This window comes from Tinamus guttatus, unplaced genomic scaffold (assembly GCF_059628265.1).
Source record: "Tinamus guttatus ecotype Peru unplaced genomic scaffold, ASM5962826v1 Tinamus_guttatus_pri_ptg000646l, whole genome shotgun sequence".
NCBI lineage: Eukaryota > Metazoa > Chordata > Aves > Tinamiformes > Tinamidae > Tinamus > Tinamus guttatus.
In genome coordinates, this window is record NW_028289180.1 from 158,806 (window position 1) to 176,587 (window position 17,782).

The window sequence follows — 17,782 nt, forward strand, 5'->3', positions numbered from 1 at the left end:
CTTCCCTCATAATTCCTGGGGCCTTGATAGAGAACTAGAAGTTCTGCATTAGACACATGTAAGGGACTCTTGCTCTGGTTAGGTAGTCTTCATAACCAGCCAGAATTCTGCCTAGCAAGAAAATACTGGGCCATTGTGATTATCCTGGGCCAATTGTGATTACGCTATTATAGAATGTGTGCACGTTTTGGAAAAACAGAAGCTCTTGGTATTTGTTCCTGATTTCTGCATTTAATTGTGGGCTCCTCCTACCTCCCAACTTCCATTCTTTATTCATCAGCTGGCAGGTGAGTCAGCTGCAGTGGCTGTTTCAAACTGATACCACAGATCAGTCTTCTGGAGAGCAAAGGTAGCATGGGATCTCATTAACAATATTTGTATGAATATTGTTTATGCACAAGACATCATCTTTTTTGATTTTACTACAACGTCTACCTCTGTCATTGGGATTCTCTCTTTGTATATATATTTTTAATCATGACTTGAAATTACTTGTACAACACCAGAAAATATTTATTCACAGTTGTGGTGGGACAGCCCATTCTCGGCCAGTTTGCTCAGAAAAAAATGCTGTGGCATGTAGTTTTGCAAAAATTGTGATTATCCAGTCTTTCAGAGCTAGGTACCAGCTCAACTCCAACTATACCTTCTCGATCATATCCAGGACAGGTAATCACAGCCAGCATACAAAGCAGGCTATTCATACCAAGACAGCATTAGCACAATACAGCAGATATGGGTTAGGGGTGTCATTCCAGCAATCTGTCTCAGAGCTCTCTGAAGTTCCACTGGAGCACTCTGTTTATTGTTCATTAAGTGTAGAATAACGAATCAGGATATTTGCTAAAGAGCTAAAGAACTCTAGCTCTTTCTAGAGCTATTTGGGCATCCCATACTGAAAATGTCAGTCCTGATAGTACATCACCCCTCTCCAGGTTCTCTCCAGGAAATGGCATCAGAAAATTCTGCTATTTCAAAAATGTGCAATGTGACACTGTTGGTCTTAGATAATCATTTCAGATTCCAGACTTGAATCATCAAGTCATCATAATAAAAGGAATGCAAATGAGTTACACAAACAGATTAATTCCTATATTGTTGAGACAAACTAGCACTTTTCTTCTTCACATGCTAATTTCCAATGCAACCCTTCTTCAGTGATCAACCTGCAATCTATGAAACTGCATTGTTTTCTTGGGCTAATCCTGTCTTCTCTCCTATACAAGGGCTATTATCCTTAGTTATTCTGTTCTACTGTTCAGGTAGCCCTCCAATTAATCCTTCTTCCCAAGAAACTCAGAAAAATAAACTCAGACTAGGTGACCACGTAGTAAAATTCCACAAGCTAGATACCTTTCTGGGTTGCATCTGAAAATCAAGTACTGTACTATGTGTGTCCAAATCCTAGGAAAAGTACATATTTTTCTGTGTATGTGTTTTCCCTCCTCAGACACATCTGAGTGGGGATACCAACCCAATCAGGAGTGGACCGGATACCGCTCAGTCTTTGGTTACCTCACTGAAGATACTGGCAAGACTTTGGGGTTGAAATGAGAGCCCTGGCTAAGAGGAGCATGAACTTGCTTACAGGACCTCAAGGACTGTGCAGAGACCAAGTGGCACGACGTAATGCTCCACTGGCAGTTCCTGGAGCTGGAATCCTGGGAAAGGGAGATGGACAGACAGCTCTTGTTGGAGCATTTTGGCTCTAGGCCTTTCCCATTGCCCAATCAGCAGTCACTGAACCAGCTTCTTCTAATGACTGGGGGGAGAAGGCCTCCTTGAGTGCTCCCCTTCTCTTCTTCTCCCCTCAGATGAGCAAAAGGAGAACAGCTTGGCCTACAAAAGACAGGAGCAGAAAAACACCATTCCCTCTCTGTCATCCCTTTGGATGACTTAGATCAGGAAGTGCAGTGCAGAAAATGAGGATGGAGAAATTGGCTGAGGAAAGATGCTGAGAAGGGGACACTTCATGGAAATTCAGGTCCTAGCTCACTTAAATTCATGTTATTGATTTGCTCTGTTAAGGGAAAAGCATGTTGGTCTTCATTTCCTCCAAAATATATTTCCTAATCCCCTGAGGAAATATCTTTGGCCTATACTGGCCCTGCCTTTAATGTTTTCCCTATTGCATGTTGGCATGTAATATGCCTGAGACTGTAGGTTTCATAACTGCTTGTAGGTCAAAACTGACCATATTTTGCAGTGTTTCTGAAGGAATAAATATATTTAGTACGTTAAAGTTGTCTTATCTTTCTTGCCTCCCATAACTCTTCTGAGTTTCTTAGCATTTTTAAACTTTTTATTTCTCTCTTACTGGCTGGTCTCTTGTGGAGGCAGTGAATATTTCAGTAAAATGTTACGCTAAAATGCACAGTGCACCTTACACCATGTAAGCCTATGAATCTTATGGACATCCTGACTGGCTGGAAATTGTGTGTCCCAAATTCTGAGCTGGAGGAAGCTGACCTTAAGAGTCTAGTTTTGGTAGATATGAAACAGAATCACAGAAAGGTTGAGGGTGGAAGGGACCTCTAGAGATCATTTAGTCCAACCCCCCTCAAGCAGGGACACCTAGAGCGCATGGCACAGGGTGGCATCCAGGCAGGTTTGGAAGATCTCCCGAGGAAGAGACTCCACAGCCTCTCTGAGCAGCCTGTTCCAGGGCTCTGTCACCCTCATGGAAAATAAGTTCTTCCTCATATGGACATGGAACTTCCTGTGTTTTAATTTATGCCCATTACCCCTTGTCCTGTCACTGGCCACCACCAAGAAGAGTTTGGCCTCATGCAAACATGCAGCAGACTACCTTGATGTACATGACATCTGAGAGATTGGTGATCAAGTGATTCTGTACAGTTTTCATATATAACACTTTGAATGTTCCCTTCATAATCACCCTTTATGAGCTAAAAATTTAGTGGGACGGATGTGCAAGAGCCTGGCAACTGGGCACATGCAAAATGATCAGTATGGACACTTTGACTTGAGGATGATTGTGCCTGTGAGCAGCAGGAGAGTTCTGGCCTGCCTGTGCAAGTGCTTGGCACTTGATCACAGTAATTTGACACTGAGGCATACCAAAATAATGCAGATTTGGGTAATTTTTTTCCCTACATACTCCTGCTTTTTTCTTAATTAACCGTAATATGTATCTGCCCTCCTTTCTCCTACCATTAAAACTGCCCAGAAACCCAGGGGCAACACATTATGAAATGTATCAACCGAATAACTGCCTGGAGTCTCATATTAAAGCAAACATGGCTGCTGGTGGCTGTGGGAGTGAGTTGCCCAAACTGGACAATGCCTACCTTTTATATCCAGTTTTAAGTGTGATCATGTGTGTTGGCCCCTAAAGTCTTTGTTCTCCAAACTGAAGGTGTCTGTGATTTTGATGAATGTCTAGAAGTGCTTAAATGTAGGTGGTTTAGCTCACTATTAGACACTACAGTCTGTAAATTAAAAATTGAGCTAATCTGAACCTAAGTGTTATGCTTTCATACAGTTATCATGAATGGAAGTAATGAAGGGTGTTTCTAATAAATGAGATATTAGAAATTAAGGAACGTGAACTAGTTCTCCTGATCCTAGTTGAAAACCTAAGTGGATGAGTAATTCTTTCTTATTGTTTGAGATTACTATGCGATTAATCTGTGTCACTGAAAGTGTGAGCCTATGTCTAACAATATGCACGATGATGTTGAATGCTTGCATTTCACAGAATACTCACGGGTCAGACTTCAGGATACTGTGTGATGCAGCCATTCTCATGTTCTTCATCCAGTGTAAGCAGTTGTTGTAGTGGTTTGAGGGAAAATGACACATCTGAGGAAGAGGACAATGACAGGGTGGGTGCATGATCTCTAACATTCAGTAATTACCTTCCTTGATTTTAGAAAGTGCATTATTGAAATAAGTTTCTCTTTCCTTCTCCAGGAGCTGATATGCTCTCTTGAGGGCCCTTCAAAGCAGGATTCAATGGTTCAGAGTATGTGGCTGGATGAAAATGACTGCACACTCACTACATCCAGCTTTTCAGGTAAAAAAGAAAAAAAAAAAAAAAAAGAAAAAAACATCCTCTACTTAAGCATCTAGAAACATGTGATAGGTTGAGCTACATAAACTTTGAGCAAAATCTTTTGTATGTTGTACTGAGGATGTGCAAAGCATAGAAAGATGACGGGGTCAGAGAAATGGGGAAAGAAGTTGCAGGAAGAAAGGTGTTTCAGTAGAATGAATAAATAATGGTGTACACCCTGGAGAAGGAGTCACAGCGTATTGTGTTTGTGGGTCCCTGTACAGTGTATATCTTGATGCATTGATTATTGATATGACTGCTGTGCCATCTACCCATTCCCATTTATAAACTACAGAGTCTGAATATGGGCATTACTGCAGCCACAACAGAAAGTGCTTCCTGTGCATCGCGGCATGCAACATGAGTAACCAGGGAACTCTTATCTGTCACAGATGGGCTTTTAACAATAGCCAAAGTCATTGATTAAGATCAACTTGGATCTGTTCACAGTGCAGAAATGTTTATACTTACTATTATACTCTCCTTAGTCTCATAGCAGGCAGAACTATGGTACTGTCTGTTGCTGAGGTTGTGTCAGTCATCCTGATCTCAGACCCCATTTGCAGTTCTCTTTTCACTTTGATAAAATTAACTGTTTTAGATTGAAACATTTCATGCTGGGCATCAAGGTAAAGCTAGATTTTTTGAAAACTTCACTCAAAACAGTACAGCTGTTTCTGAGAATGAGCCTGGAGGGACTGGATAAGATTTTGGGAACAATTCAAAAGACTGAGCTGAAATCAGGAATTCATTAAGATCTCTTGGAAGGCAAAACCTACATCTGTTGCTAAAGGTATCTCAAGCTGGAGGAGGCTCAAATGGTAACAGATTTATGTGGCTGATGAGGAAAAGAGTGGTTGGAAAAACTGTAACCTTTATGGAAATTGTGGGAAAAGAGATTGTTGGAAAAGTTTAGAAATCGGATTCCAAAGGTGAGACAATTGAAAGACAGAACAAGGTCTCAATTTGTATAGCAGCCCTCTCTTTATGATGTCAAAGGTGGTTGTCAGGACCCTGCTTAAAATTGTCTGTATCATAACAATAACAATGAAGATGTGATTCTGCGAGATATTTTACCAAAGTGGAGGCTCACTGGCAATAGATGAGGGGCAGAAAGGAAGGGAAAAAAAGGTCATTGTATGTGTGAGGTGCATGAGGTAGCAGTGCTGAACCTTCACTTTCTGAGCACACATTGGGGCCTCTTCTAGAAATTCAGACACTTCTTTAGTTAGAAAGCCATTATTTTACTAAATATAATAGGAAGAAAACTTACGGTGATATACTTATTTTGATTTCTGCAAACAAAAAAATTTCCTATCACATTTCCTACCACAGTCCTGATGGAAGACTGAAAGTTCAAGCATGGCGTTACAAATTAACATTCCTAGACAAAATTGCGTTTAAATGAACATTAGTAATTTCAATTAATCTGTACAACAAAGGAGGAATTGTAATTACCCCTAATCAAGCAGAACAAACTAATGAAATTAACTAATGGGTTAAGATAAAGTGAAAACAAAACAAAAACAAAACATTTTTGAATATGGAGAGGCATCTAAGTATTTTAGTTTTGTCCTGTAGTGAAGTATAGAGTAACAGTTGAGATGCCCACTGTGAGTCTTGATCTTACTCTGAGCAGTTATGGAATTCTTGAATTTGGCATGCATTCTTGGATAGTCCAGTTTGCCATTCAGCTTACAAGAGCAAAAATATGCGGGAAAGAAAAAGTACAGCAGCAGTCCCTGGTCATTGTGTTGCCAAAGCCAGGTAAAGCCACAGAGAACCACTTCAAGTCATTGCCAAGTGCCATTTGCAAAAACAATTTTCTGAGTTGGCTATAAAGTATCGATGTGCCTCCATATATCAGTGCATGTCGAGTAAGACAGAGGTGGCATTGCCCTGCAGCGTCAAGGCCAGGAAATAAATTCAGCTTCATTATGTCATTCCTGGGTTAGTTTATAGGGATACCTGTTGCAGTTCACACGGCTGCAGCGACCTGGTTCAGGGACGGCACGGCGACCACCCCCAAGCCACTCGGGCCATCAGCTAGTTGACACCAATGTGGTGGACGGCAAATGGCCTTTACTGATGGGTAACAAGGTGTTATATAGCTAGGTTTACAACCTAGATGTGTTTTTATTCAGGTCTTTTAGTTACTCACTACCTAGAAGTCTATATCACAGTTAAACTTCTAAGCAGAAAAGCCAGGATCAGATGGACCTAAAAATAGATCAGAACCTTGGTAGTATAGTGTTGTGTTATTTAAAGCTACTGTTCAGTAGCAAATAGCAATGATTTACCAGTTTTGTTTTCTAGTTCCACAGTTTTGAATTACATCGTGAGGCTGAGAGGGAAAGTCTACCTTTGAAAAATTGCTGAAGCATTTTCTCTCATCTGACCCCTAATGAATATTGTTATGATCATGTAATGTTCAAAAAGAAGAGGTTCAGTTCAGGAAGATCTCAGCTACCATCTTACTGCAGGAATCCCTCATTAACTAAATTTTACAGCCTCCTTAGCTTTCCTGATTGAATGGTGGATAGCTGTGTCATTAAAGTCATTCTTACCTGTTTCTTTTGTTTCTTCTTTAATTTTTAGTATTAAATGAAAGATGGGTAGTCATTTTCTTTGTTATTCAGGTAGAAAGATGAATAGTTCAAGGTAGCATTAGTCATGTGGATAAACTCCAGTGTCTCTAATATTTGCTGTAACTGGATGAGCCACAGATTTGAGAAAACTTTGGGGTAAAAAACAGCTATTTGTGCTGCGATACTCTTCTGATTATCTTTTAATTGTTTTTTGCTTGCTTCCTTCCAGAAAGCTTGTTGCTTCCTTTCAACAGTGTTGCTGGCTCCATCAAAAAAGGAAAGGGCAGCGAAGGAAATGCTGAACACCATAGTCCAGTAAGTGCTTTAATACAATGTCTTTCCTTCTTTTTTGCACAGAGATAAGGGTAGGGGAGAAAGAGAGGAACTTAATTTGCTTGTTCAGGGTTCAAAGGACGAGAAGGTGCTTGTAAGGGAAGGTTAAAGAACTGCCTTGTCCTGCAGGTCTCCATTTTGTGCTGTGTGTGAAAACCACCATCGCTGAAGGATTGTTTCAGCACATACTGGGTAAGAAGCACAGGTAACTGATATAGAACTGTAGGCCAGTGGTTCGGGGTGGAAGAGTCTTCTGGCCCATCATTAAAAGAACACTTAAAAATACAGCTTCACAGTAAATACACTTAATCCTATACATTCTTCTCTGTATGACCTTTCATGGCCAGCTGACTTTGTGCATATTTCTGCACTTGCTTGTATGCTTTCAGCTAGCATTGGTGAACTCACTTCTCTGCATCAGCTGCACAGCTTCTCCAGAAAGGAAATGGGACTGTATCTCCTGGAGAGATCGTCAACAGGCAAAGGGGAACACAGGCTCCAATTTTGTTCCCTAGATTCTAAGTCCAGTTTTGCCAACATTTGTGAGAGTTGTTTCTTTAAACTCAAAAATTGCTCTCTCTGCCCAGTATGTTCTCTGGCTTGACAGCTAAACAACATGCTGTGTTGGTGTAAGTGATCTAAGGCTCTCAGAAACTAGCCTGCTCTGTAGTTAGATAGAGGAGGGTTTTTTTTTTTTTTTTTTTTTTTTGTAGGGAGGGTTGTTTGTTTGTTTCAAAGAAATTAGGCTGTGTCTTATCTAGCTGCCAGTTTCTGTTACTGGTTAGCACCTACCTTTGGGCCTGCTAAAAAAAGGCACAACGAATGAGATCCTTAATGGTTTTTCAAATAATGCCCAGCCACCTGGTGACATTCAGAGCAGTGAGATAAACAGTTGAACTCCTCATATAGTGCTGCCTGTTGGTGTCCCAGTGGACTGACATTGCCAGATCAAAAAGGGAAGCTAGGTAAAGAAACTCGTGGTCAATCCTGAGACATCATAATGCCTGCTATGCTAAAGATCTGCATTGAGAATGACAGGATAGCTGCCAGCTAGGACTTCCTGGGGTAATCTGCAGGGTTGCTGACAAAAGCTCATGCTTCCAATCAGCATTCTACTGTTACACAGGATTAAGGTTACCTAAAGAGAACTAGCTCAAATCTCTCTCCCAAACAGGAAATTTTGCTGACACTAAGTACAGTTGTAAATTATGAGCTTAGCAACAATGTACATATCCCCCGGAAGAACTGCAAAGGCTGTAATCACTAAATAATTAGTACCACTATTGAGGCTGAGAGAGCTGGATTTGTTTAGCCTGAAGTAGAGAAGACTGAGAGGGAATCTTATCATGTATACAAATATTTTCATGGAGGGTGTCAAGAGGATGCAGCCAGACTATTTTCAGTGGTGACCAGCAACAGGACAAGAGGCAACTGGCACAAAATTAAACACAGAAAGTTCTGCCTGAATTTGAGAAAAACCTCTTGACTGCGAGCATGAAAGCTCTGTAAGAGTTTCTCCAGAGAGGTTGTGGAATCTCCTTCTCTGGAGGTGCTCAAAACTTGCCAGGATGCAATCCTCCACACAGAGCACATTCTCTGTGTGACCCTGCTTGTGCAGCTTGAACTAGGTGATCTCCAAATGTTTCCTCCAGCCTTAAACATTCTGTGTGATTCTGTGTGATCACAAGTAAAAAGCAATGTAAGGAAAGAACCAAATTTTGATTTTGTTAATCTCAGTAGTGTATAAATGGTATATGTTAGTACCTGAAGCCTTGAGCATGTATTTCCCACTGACTTCAGATGGGACTGAGGGCCTTGAAGATCATTTTGAGAAGTATGAATCAGTCTCTATTGGCCATCTCATCATCTCATTTGGCCCATCTGCATTATCCACAAATTCTGTCCCAAAGGCGGGTGCTTTACAGTCAATCTTGATCAGAGAATAGTTTCATGAGATCCTGTGTTTGGCCAAGAGGTTAATTTATGATTTTTTTTTTGCACTTGCCTCACCTTTGCACTACAGTTCATTACTTCCACATTTGTGCTTTCCAAACTTTTCTGAGACCGTGCTGTAAAACAGATCATGGGGGTGATCAGCCTAAAAATGGTATCTCAGTCATTCAGTTTTATCACAGCTTCAGAATCAGTCCTGAGGCTCAATCTCAGGAGTAGCAAATTTCAGAGAAAATAATAAAAAAACTCTTGACATGACTTAAGGGATTTAAAGAAACTGCACTTACAGTATCCAAATGCATACAACTTCCCTGTATTTCTAACGTCTGTTTGAATGTAGGCTCTTAGTTCACAAAGTTTTCCTTAAATTTCATGCTGTGTCTACCCAGAGACTAATGGATAGACTGGTGAAAGTAAGAAGGAAGTTCTCTAATTAGAGGATATTTCCTATAAAAGCTGAAAAAGGATGTAAGGAACAGTTGCAAGAACATGAAGGATTTTTTTTCTGCTGTTTTGTTCTAGGGTTTGCTGTCAAGCATGTGAGTGTGGAGATGCTTCACCTTAAAGCTGAGAAAGACATAAAATGGAAATTCCAGATACTGCTAGTCTTTCTCCTTCCTCCAGCGATGCATCAAAGGCAGCCAGGAATCAGTGAGAAATGAAACCTGGTACAAGTTTGTTCAAGTGTATTATTGTTTGCTTATCTTTTTCCTTGCAGACTATATGATAGGATGTCCCTCATAGCCATACTCCAGAATCTCCTCTGGATAGGCAGCAATTAGTCCATCCTTGAGGAAGGAAACCACAGTCTAGTTCAGTTATCAACTAAATATACATGATATTCATCAGTGTCCTCTAACGACTTTACTGTAAACTTAGCATTAATGAAATCTCCCGTGGAAGTGCTGGGCCTGATCCATTAGAATGCATGGAAGTTGCAGATGGTAACAAACCGGGGGGGAGTGCCGATGCTCCCCAGGGCTGTGCTGCTATTCAGAAGGACCTAGACAGGTTGGCAGAGTTGGGCAGAGAGGAACCTCCTGAGGTTCAACAAGGAAAAGTGCAGGGTCCTTCACCTGGGCAGGAATAACCCCAGGCACCAGTACAGATTAGGGGTTGATCTGCTGGAAAGCAGTTCCACGGAGAGGGATTTGGGAGTCCTGGCCTGCATTAGTAGGAGTGTTGTCAGCAGGTTGAGGGAGGTCATCCTGCCCCTCTCCTCAGCTCTGGTGAGGCTGCACCTGGAATACTGTGTGTGGTTCTGCACTCCCCAGTACAAGAGGGATGTGGAACTTCCTCTATGGAAACGGTCCAGTGTAGAGCAACAGAGATGATTAAGGGACTGGAGCATCTGTCATAGGAGGAAAGCCTAAGTGAGCTGGACATGTTTAGCCTGGAGAAGAGTAAAATGACAGGGGATCTTATCAATATGTATAAATACCTGAGGGGGAGAGATGTAAAGAAGATGGGGCCTAATGCTTCTCGATGGTGGCCAGGACAGAGGTAATGGGGGTATAAACTGAAACACAGTTCCATCTCCATATGAGTAAGAACTTCTTTACTGTGAGGGTGACAGAGCCCTGGAACAGGCTGCCCAGAGAGATTGTGGAGTCTCCTTCTCTGGAGATCTTCAAAACCTGCCTGGATGCAACCATGTACCACGTGCTCTAGGTGTCCCTGCTTGAGCAGGGGGGATTGGATTAGATGATCTCTAGAGAGCCCTTCCAAAATTCTGTGATTCTGTGAAATGTCAATTACTGCAGTGCAAAATGTATAAACTACTGTTTATGTGGGGGATTGCACCTTCTGAAGTACTTGATGCATTCTCAGATTCTCCTTTGTGATTGATTTGTCCCTTTACAGTCTTCTCTCTAGTGTTCCCTCCAGTTGTCATGTTACAGAGGAAACATTAAAGGAAGCATAAATACCTTATTTCATGTTTGAAGTATCTGCATAATATCATGGAATTAAAATAAAAGAATATGGCCAAGCTTTCTTAGGCTGTGTTTCTGTGTCATAGATGTATATGAATATATGTATATTCACAAAGATACAAGAAATCTCTACACAGTGACAATCTCAGTACTGAAACAACTGTTAATCCTCATGCTTTTAGAGTAAGAGAGAGGAAAACTAACCAAAAAGGAGAATGTAAGAAAGATCTGTAAGAAAACTTCAGTGTTCAGAAAATTTGCTGAGAGAAAAGAAGTATATTGGTGCTTGCAAAGAATTGACTGGAGAAGTAATATTGGCAAACCTCAAACTTCCTCTTACAGTGAGATGAGACTGTGCTGTAAAATTATTAGAGACAGCCATCTGTCCATTATTCTCTCCGCATTCAATTAACCACCAGAGCTTGACCATTTTTTCATAAATGCTGTATCTCTGAGATGTTCTGTATGGAAAACACAACTGTTAGTTATTTTATATATTCATATATGTATGCAAACATACATATATATCAGCACATATACACACACACACACAAACACAGTATATATATTTTCTTCTGTTTTTCCCCTGGACTTCTCACATCTTGGAGTTTGGAAGTGAAGGAACTGGTCCCAGCCATTTTTCTCCTGCAAGATGAACCAGCACAAAAGAGGTTAAAATTTAATACACAGAAGTAATTTGGCATTTTGTGTTTCTGTATCAGGATGACTGTTCTTTCCCTTCTTTTGAAGGGTAACTACTGATGATGAGATATAGATTTTTATCGTTTGACATTCTTCAGCCAATCTCCTGAATCTTTCTCTTTCCAGTCATAGCTGGAGCTGTACAAAATAGGATTTTTTTTCCCCTATCACAGATAAGAGGTTCTGCAAACCTGTTGCACTCCAGATAAGGAGGAAGCCCATTCTTTCTAGCATCCCTTTTCTGAATGGCTGATGGTTGAGGAGGAGGGAAAGAGTGGAAGACTGGAGAGTGAGATAAAAGAACAAGAAGAAAATCTGCTAAGTCTTTGCCCTGGTTGAAGTGGGGACTAAAAATCAGGTCATGACAATTCAGCTGGGATTGGTGATTTGGAAAGTGAATCTTCCTCAATCTTATCTTCATTGAGAATATTTTTGTAGACCCATCCAGAAAAGAAAAGAAATCTCAAAAAACCTCCAAAACATTATGTAAATCCTACAACTAATTTTAATTTTCTGCTGCAGCTTTTCAACACAGCATCACAGCTAGTTAGGTTCATAACTCTCACGGTTGCTTTCCTAATCTGCAAGTGATTCTCTAATCTGAGATCAACAGTCAATTTCCCTCTAACTCAAATAACAGTGGGTGACTGAGTTCTATATAGTTATCACAGCTGAAAAAAAAAATTAAAAGGATTTTCTTAACAGAAAAATGAAAACAAGGACATATACATCCAATAGGAATGTCAATATAGGAATTGTGTGTCTATATAATTACAGTTATAGTTGTGTATCTATATAATTACAGAACTGGAAATTTGTGATAATGTACTTTTTATTAAGAAGGAACAGATTTAAGATGACAATACTAAAGCTACAACTAGCGGACTGTTGCCTATAGTCTTAAACTGAACCAAAATCTAAGGCCCAATATCACATTGTTAATTTGAAAATTGCATGTACAAAAGAATGTCTTAAAACATACCAGTGGGATTTCCGCACTGAACCTACTATGTATCTGGAAGAGAACTACATCTTTGGTCACTGCAATTGTGTGATACTACATTCAACAGTTTTCCCCCACAAGAAGAATATTAAACCTAATTCAATATTCAAAACATATTAAGAGTGTTTCATTTAACTGTATTCCATATTTCATTAAATGAAGGTAAAAACATGAAACTTATAGTGAGATTAAGTACACTGACCTATAATACTTGCTAGCAGCTCTATACGATCACAGCCAAAAAAGAGATGCTGTTCTTCATTAAAATGTGCCACAATAGCCGGCATCCCAAATGCCTATTTACACCATAGAGATTAAATAACTAATGTTATGAAATATTTTTTTTGTAGATAAATGACCACCCACTCCTCAGGACTAACAACAAAAAACATTGACCTTTTTCTTCCCCTTCTTTTCACCTTCTTCATTCTTAAACACCAGTCTGATGTAACCATCACAGGACAGGACGCAAAGTCGGTGAGCCCTTTGTGACTGAGCAATCCCACCCCGCCACTAAACCCAAAGCTTTATGTAAAGCAGTGAACAGTGTCACACAGTGCCGGTCCTGTACTGTTCCTCCCATCCTTGTCATCGAGCTGGAATGGGTCAGACCTTAGTTTCCCATGTGACAATACAATAAACTAAGTAATAATGAAGTAGCTTCACGTGTTCAAAAAGCAAAAGAGATTCAGAGAAGATCTTTTTAGTGCTTTCTAATGATCTCCCTCATCAGTAGTATTCTTAACAGGGAAAGACTGCATAGCTGTGATCTCAAATTGCGCTAAAGCATCTCACCCCATATTTCATTGCATCGTCTGTTGTTGCTCTTAGCCAGTTCTTCACTGCAGGGGATGAAACCATTTCAAGCAGCTTTTGGGCTTGCTCTGATGATAGTCCCGTCCGTGCTGCAACCTAAGAATACATAATTAAAAATTTTCTAAGTATTTTAATTCCTACTATGAACTAATTAATCTTTGGTGTCGATCACACAATATCTACTACTACTACTAAAAAAAAAAGAAAACCTCTTGAAGCACTTCTTGAACAATAGGCTGGCTATCTTCCCAACCAATTCATCATTTATCAGTTCCTAAATAGAAAGAGTATGAAATATTTTCCAATCACCAAATCTGGACTTTTGGCAGGAGTTCTTAAACAGAAAATTAGAATAATGAGTTAACCTGTGTTTCAATGAGATATTAAATAAAAATAAATATATTTATATTCTGAAAAGGATAGTCAAGAGTCTTACTCTACTTACCTGTAAAGAAAAAAATGGACAGTATGGATGACAAATGTAGCCACAGAGAAACTATGCACAGAGAAATTATACTGCTTGAAAGAGACTGTAACTACACCAGCAGTACAGACATAAAATGGCCAAAGTAAAAGGTACATTATTTAGTCACACCTAAGTTACAAATATCTACAAAAAATATATAAATAAAGTATCTCTCAAAAAATGTTAAGTTCCATATCATTTATGTGCATCGCAACCCCCGAGAGACAAACAAGTGTGGCACAGCACTAGAGCAAAATTTTACATATGCTTGACAGCCACTGTATTTAAACTCAGTATTTAGAGAAACATGATATAGGTCCATCCCTTTTTTTTTTATCCTTATTATTATTATCCGTACAGCCTTTAACGAACAGGGAGACACTTACAGACAATATACTTGCTGGCTGGTTGATATCTTCATGCTGGAGAAAGAAGAAAATAAGTAATTCAATACTTACGAATAAAAGCTCGATTCTAGACTTGACAGCAAATTTTCTAAGCAAATAGAAAGAATATTAGTTGATCCTGCCGGATAAACCTTCTTAAAAAGATTTAAAGTCACATAATTTAGAAATATATTATGCACTTTCTGATATAAACTACTAGTTCACTCATCATTCAGAACTCACTGCACAAAGCTAACAGGAGAAACTGCAAAGTAAGCTCACTGGCAGCTAGTTCTTTTCTTGTAAGGGATCCAAACTACACAGATCTTAAATTTCCTGTCATGGCTTCATTAAAACACATTTCCTTCCTCTCTTGCTCACACTCCATATTTGAATGAAGTGGGGCTGGAGGGGAGACAGATAAAGGAACAATAATTTGGCTTTGTAGGATACTGACCTGTGACCAAAAGCGTATCCAGAACCCTCTAGATACAGCTTCCAAAAACGGTGGTTGTGTCATATCAATGGCTGTGATAAAACGCATGGCACCAAGAGAGAGTGGGACTGGTGAAAAGACAGAGAAACATACTGAAACAAGGCACAGGATCAAGAAAAATGGATGAAGTCTGCAGAAATGCTACCTATGGATGATCTTCCCTGCAACTGTCCCCAGAAGGTAGAGCCTGTATTGATTCACAGTATCTTCTCTGCTAATATCACTCACAAGCATATTTGTGCAGTTCAGAATTTCCCTTTATGAGTAAAAATGCACAGATTTCATATTGCTCACAAATACTGGGAGAGGCCACAGAGAATTCACCTTCATCTTTACTGTCATGAAGAATTTGAACCAGAACCACTACAGATGCATTAGCATCTGTGTTGTGGCTCTTACTTACCTTTACCAAGCAAACGTTGAAGGTGTTCTGGTGTAGCTTTTATAGGGACTTGGTAATATTTTCCCATCCTTTTTATATCCTTCAGCATATAATCATTACGCTTTGGCAACATTCCTGGGGGCTGATTACCTTTCAAAAAGAGGTTTTATGGTAAGCAGAAGTTTTCAATTATATTATAGCAACACTCGAAAAAAAAACAGCACTGGATAAGTTAGACAAACATTTGCCTAAATAAGACTGCAATTTCATATTGATTTAGTGAAATGTTCAGGATTTCCAAAGTTAATTACACAGTTTGAACCTAATTTATTTTGGTTTTGCAATGTGCAGACAAACTCTTAATTAGCAAGAGCAGTTTTAACTACAGTACAAAGTCCAGGTTCTAAAGTATAATCTAGACAGGGATTTGATGATTCAGACAGATGCTCTTCTAAGTCCCCAGACTTATTTACTGATATTTGTGTGTATTGATACTTGTTAATTTTCTGATTTATGAGTTATAAATTTCAAGGATTCAATTGTTCTAATAAAGTCACATGTACTATGTTATGACATACTTGATCCATCGAGCATCTTACAATGAAACCAAAATGTGCGTGTTCAGTGTAACAGAAAACTTTTAGAAAAATATCACATTAAACTACTATTACCCTCTTTAGGACTTAGGAATTTTGGCATGCACAATATGTTGTGTAAACAGAGTATAGCATTAACAGTCTGATAATGCTTGCAGTCGATTTCTCAACCACTGCTTAGCTCAGCAATCCTACAGTTCATTTGCTACTAGTGCCAAAATTGCATTTAAAGCAGTCTGCGTTTAAAACGGGGACAGCCTGTCCTACTAGTGAAGTATTTGACTACACAGTTAACATACCGGTTGCCTGCATTATTGCACCCAGAAAAGCTGGACGAAAACGCAGATCAATGTTCCAAATGTGATGGTACCGGCACAGTACCTACATCAAAGAAAAGTGAGGACAGATGGACAGTTTGAGATGTCCACAGAGCTGTACGCAACCAGGAAGGAAATAAGCTAAGGCATGAAATGGGCACTACAGATAAAATATGCTGCTGCTAACACTTTAGGACTCTTTTAGGAAAAAGTTTTGACTCCTTCCACGGAGCCTGTCACAGAAATCTGATCTCAGAAAACTGAAAGATCCACAACATAAGCCTGCGCAAGACTAGAATAAGCAGAAGATCAGGCTCCTGAGAAGACATTACATTTGTTAACATTAAAATATTCTCTATAGCAAAATGCTCACCAATACATATCAAATAAGCACCCACCGTGCTGACATGCCGCTGACTTACGCTTCCTTGTGGTCCCCGTGCTTCAGCACGTGAGGGGGACCCCGAAAGCTGTCACCAATAAAATCTCAATATATGCTGGGGGACAGTCGCTAGATAAGGCGGCTCTGGATCCCCGGCACCCCGAGTGAGCCGGACGAACTGCCCCTTCCAGCAGCTCCTGAAGGACAGCGGGAGCCGCAGGAAGCTGCTGTGCCCGCCCCGTCCGGCCGCCGCGGCCGGGGCAGCGGGTGCCCGGGGACCGCGGTGCCGCCGCGCCCGCCCTGCCGCCCCCCAGGCGAGCTCCCACCTCGAAGGCGAACCACGAGTAGGGCGACACCACGTCGTAGAAGAGCTCCACGAGCCTCCGCGGCGCCGCCATGGCCGGAAGAGCGCGCACCGCCTCCCCGCGCCGCCGGAGGCCCCGCTGCCGCCAGGCGGCGAGCCCCGCCCGGGCTCGGCCGCGGCCCTCCCTCCCTTCCTTGGTGGGAAAGAGCGTCCATTTGTGGGGAATACAGCTCTGGGGGCTCCGAGGAAAGGAGGTCGTCGTTAAGCCAGGGCTCTGCCAGCACACTACTCGCTTCAGCAGCTCCCGAGCAAGGCTCCGTGTGCTCCCGCTGGTGCGTGTTCAGAGTGTTCTGCTGTAGTGGTGGTTATTAATAAAGGCGTTGCATGTCCTGTGCCCCAGAAGCCTGTTCTCCTCTCTCCTTAGAAGGCTTGCTGCAGGGAATTGGAATTTCATGTCTGCCCTCTGCATCGTTCTTCTTATCCTCAGATTTTCTTTCTGAGCGTTGGCAGTGTTTCTCTGAAAATGTTGTCCTTTCCCCGTGCTCATTCTGTGGAGTTAGTTCAGAGTATCCCTTCTGGCAGACCCTTTGCAAACACATCTTGAACCACTCAGCAGATGTGAATCTTTGTTAAGGATTATTCTAGTGTATTAGGCATGAAACACACACAGGAGAGGACAGGGTCCAAAAGGCTGAAACAGGGAACTTGGACAGAGGCATGAGATTTAAATGGATGTGCTTATGTTCATGGATGTGGAAATAACTTGCTCTTTTCTTGTTTCTGTTGTCTTCTGGAAAAGAACATGTCTAATAATGCTTTTGAAAATAAACATCTCATCTAGATATACTTGTCCTCTATTTCTCCTTGTACTTAAATGATTCCAGAAGCCAGCCAATCCTAGTTATTCACAAAGGTGGAAAGGGGCAGTGTGATTTTCCTTTTATGCAAAACTAAAAACAGGAACTTCTTGAAAGTGACTTCCTCTTATTAATAACACAGAAGGTTTTTAAAAAATAAAAAAGCAAATAAAGTCTGTGTCAGAAAAG

General features: G+C 40.7%; 2 protein-coding genes across 2 annotated transcripts in view; one reads left to right on the plus strand and one right to left on the minus strand.

The window, feature by feature from the left end:
- LOC104564899 (rap1 GTPase-activating protein 1) overlaps window positions 1–7,381 on the plus strand; it is a 39,119-nt gene extending 31,738 nt beyond the window's left edge. The window contains exons 20-22 of the mRNA XM_088535795.1: window positions 3,722–3,848; window positions 3,937–4,039; window positions 6,896–7,381. Coding sequence (XP_088391921.1) covers window positions 3,722–3,848; window positions 3,937–4,039; window positions 6,896–7,029 — 364 coding nt within the window. The 3' untranslated portion in view covers window positions 7,030–7,381. The remainder of the gene's footprint in view (window positions 1–3,721; window positions 3,849–3,936; window positions 4,040–6,895) is intronic.
- A 4,037-nt stretch (window positions 7,382–11,418) lies between these two features.
- GSTK1 (glutathione S-transferase kappa 1) lies at window positions 11,419–16,837 on the minus strand. The gene is made up of 8 exons (XM_088535800.1): window positions 16,759–16,837; window positions 16,033–16,114; window positions 15,159–15,287; window positions 14,717–14,823; window positions 14,260–14,295; window positions 13,387–13,503; window positions 12,794–12,887; window positions 11,419–11,531 (listed from the first exon to the last, which is right to left on the minus strand). Exons 1-8 carry the CDS (start codon window positions 16,828–16,830, stop codon window positions 11,482–11,484), a joined length of 687 nt encoding a protein of 228 aa, XP_088391926.1. The 5' UTR covers window positions 16,831–16,837; the 3' UTR covers window positions 11,419–11,481.
- Window positions 16,838–17,782: the final 945 nt, after the last annotated feature.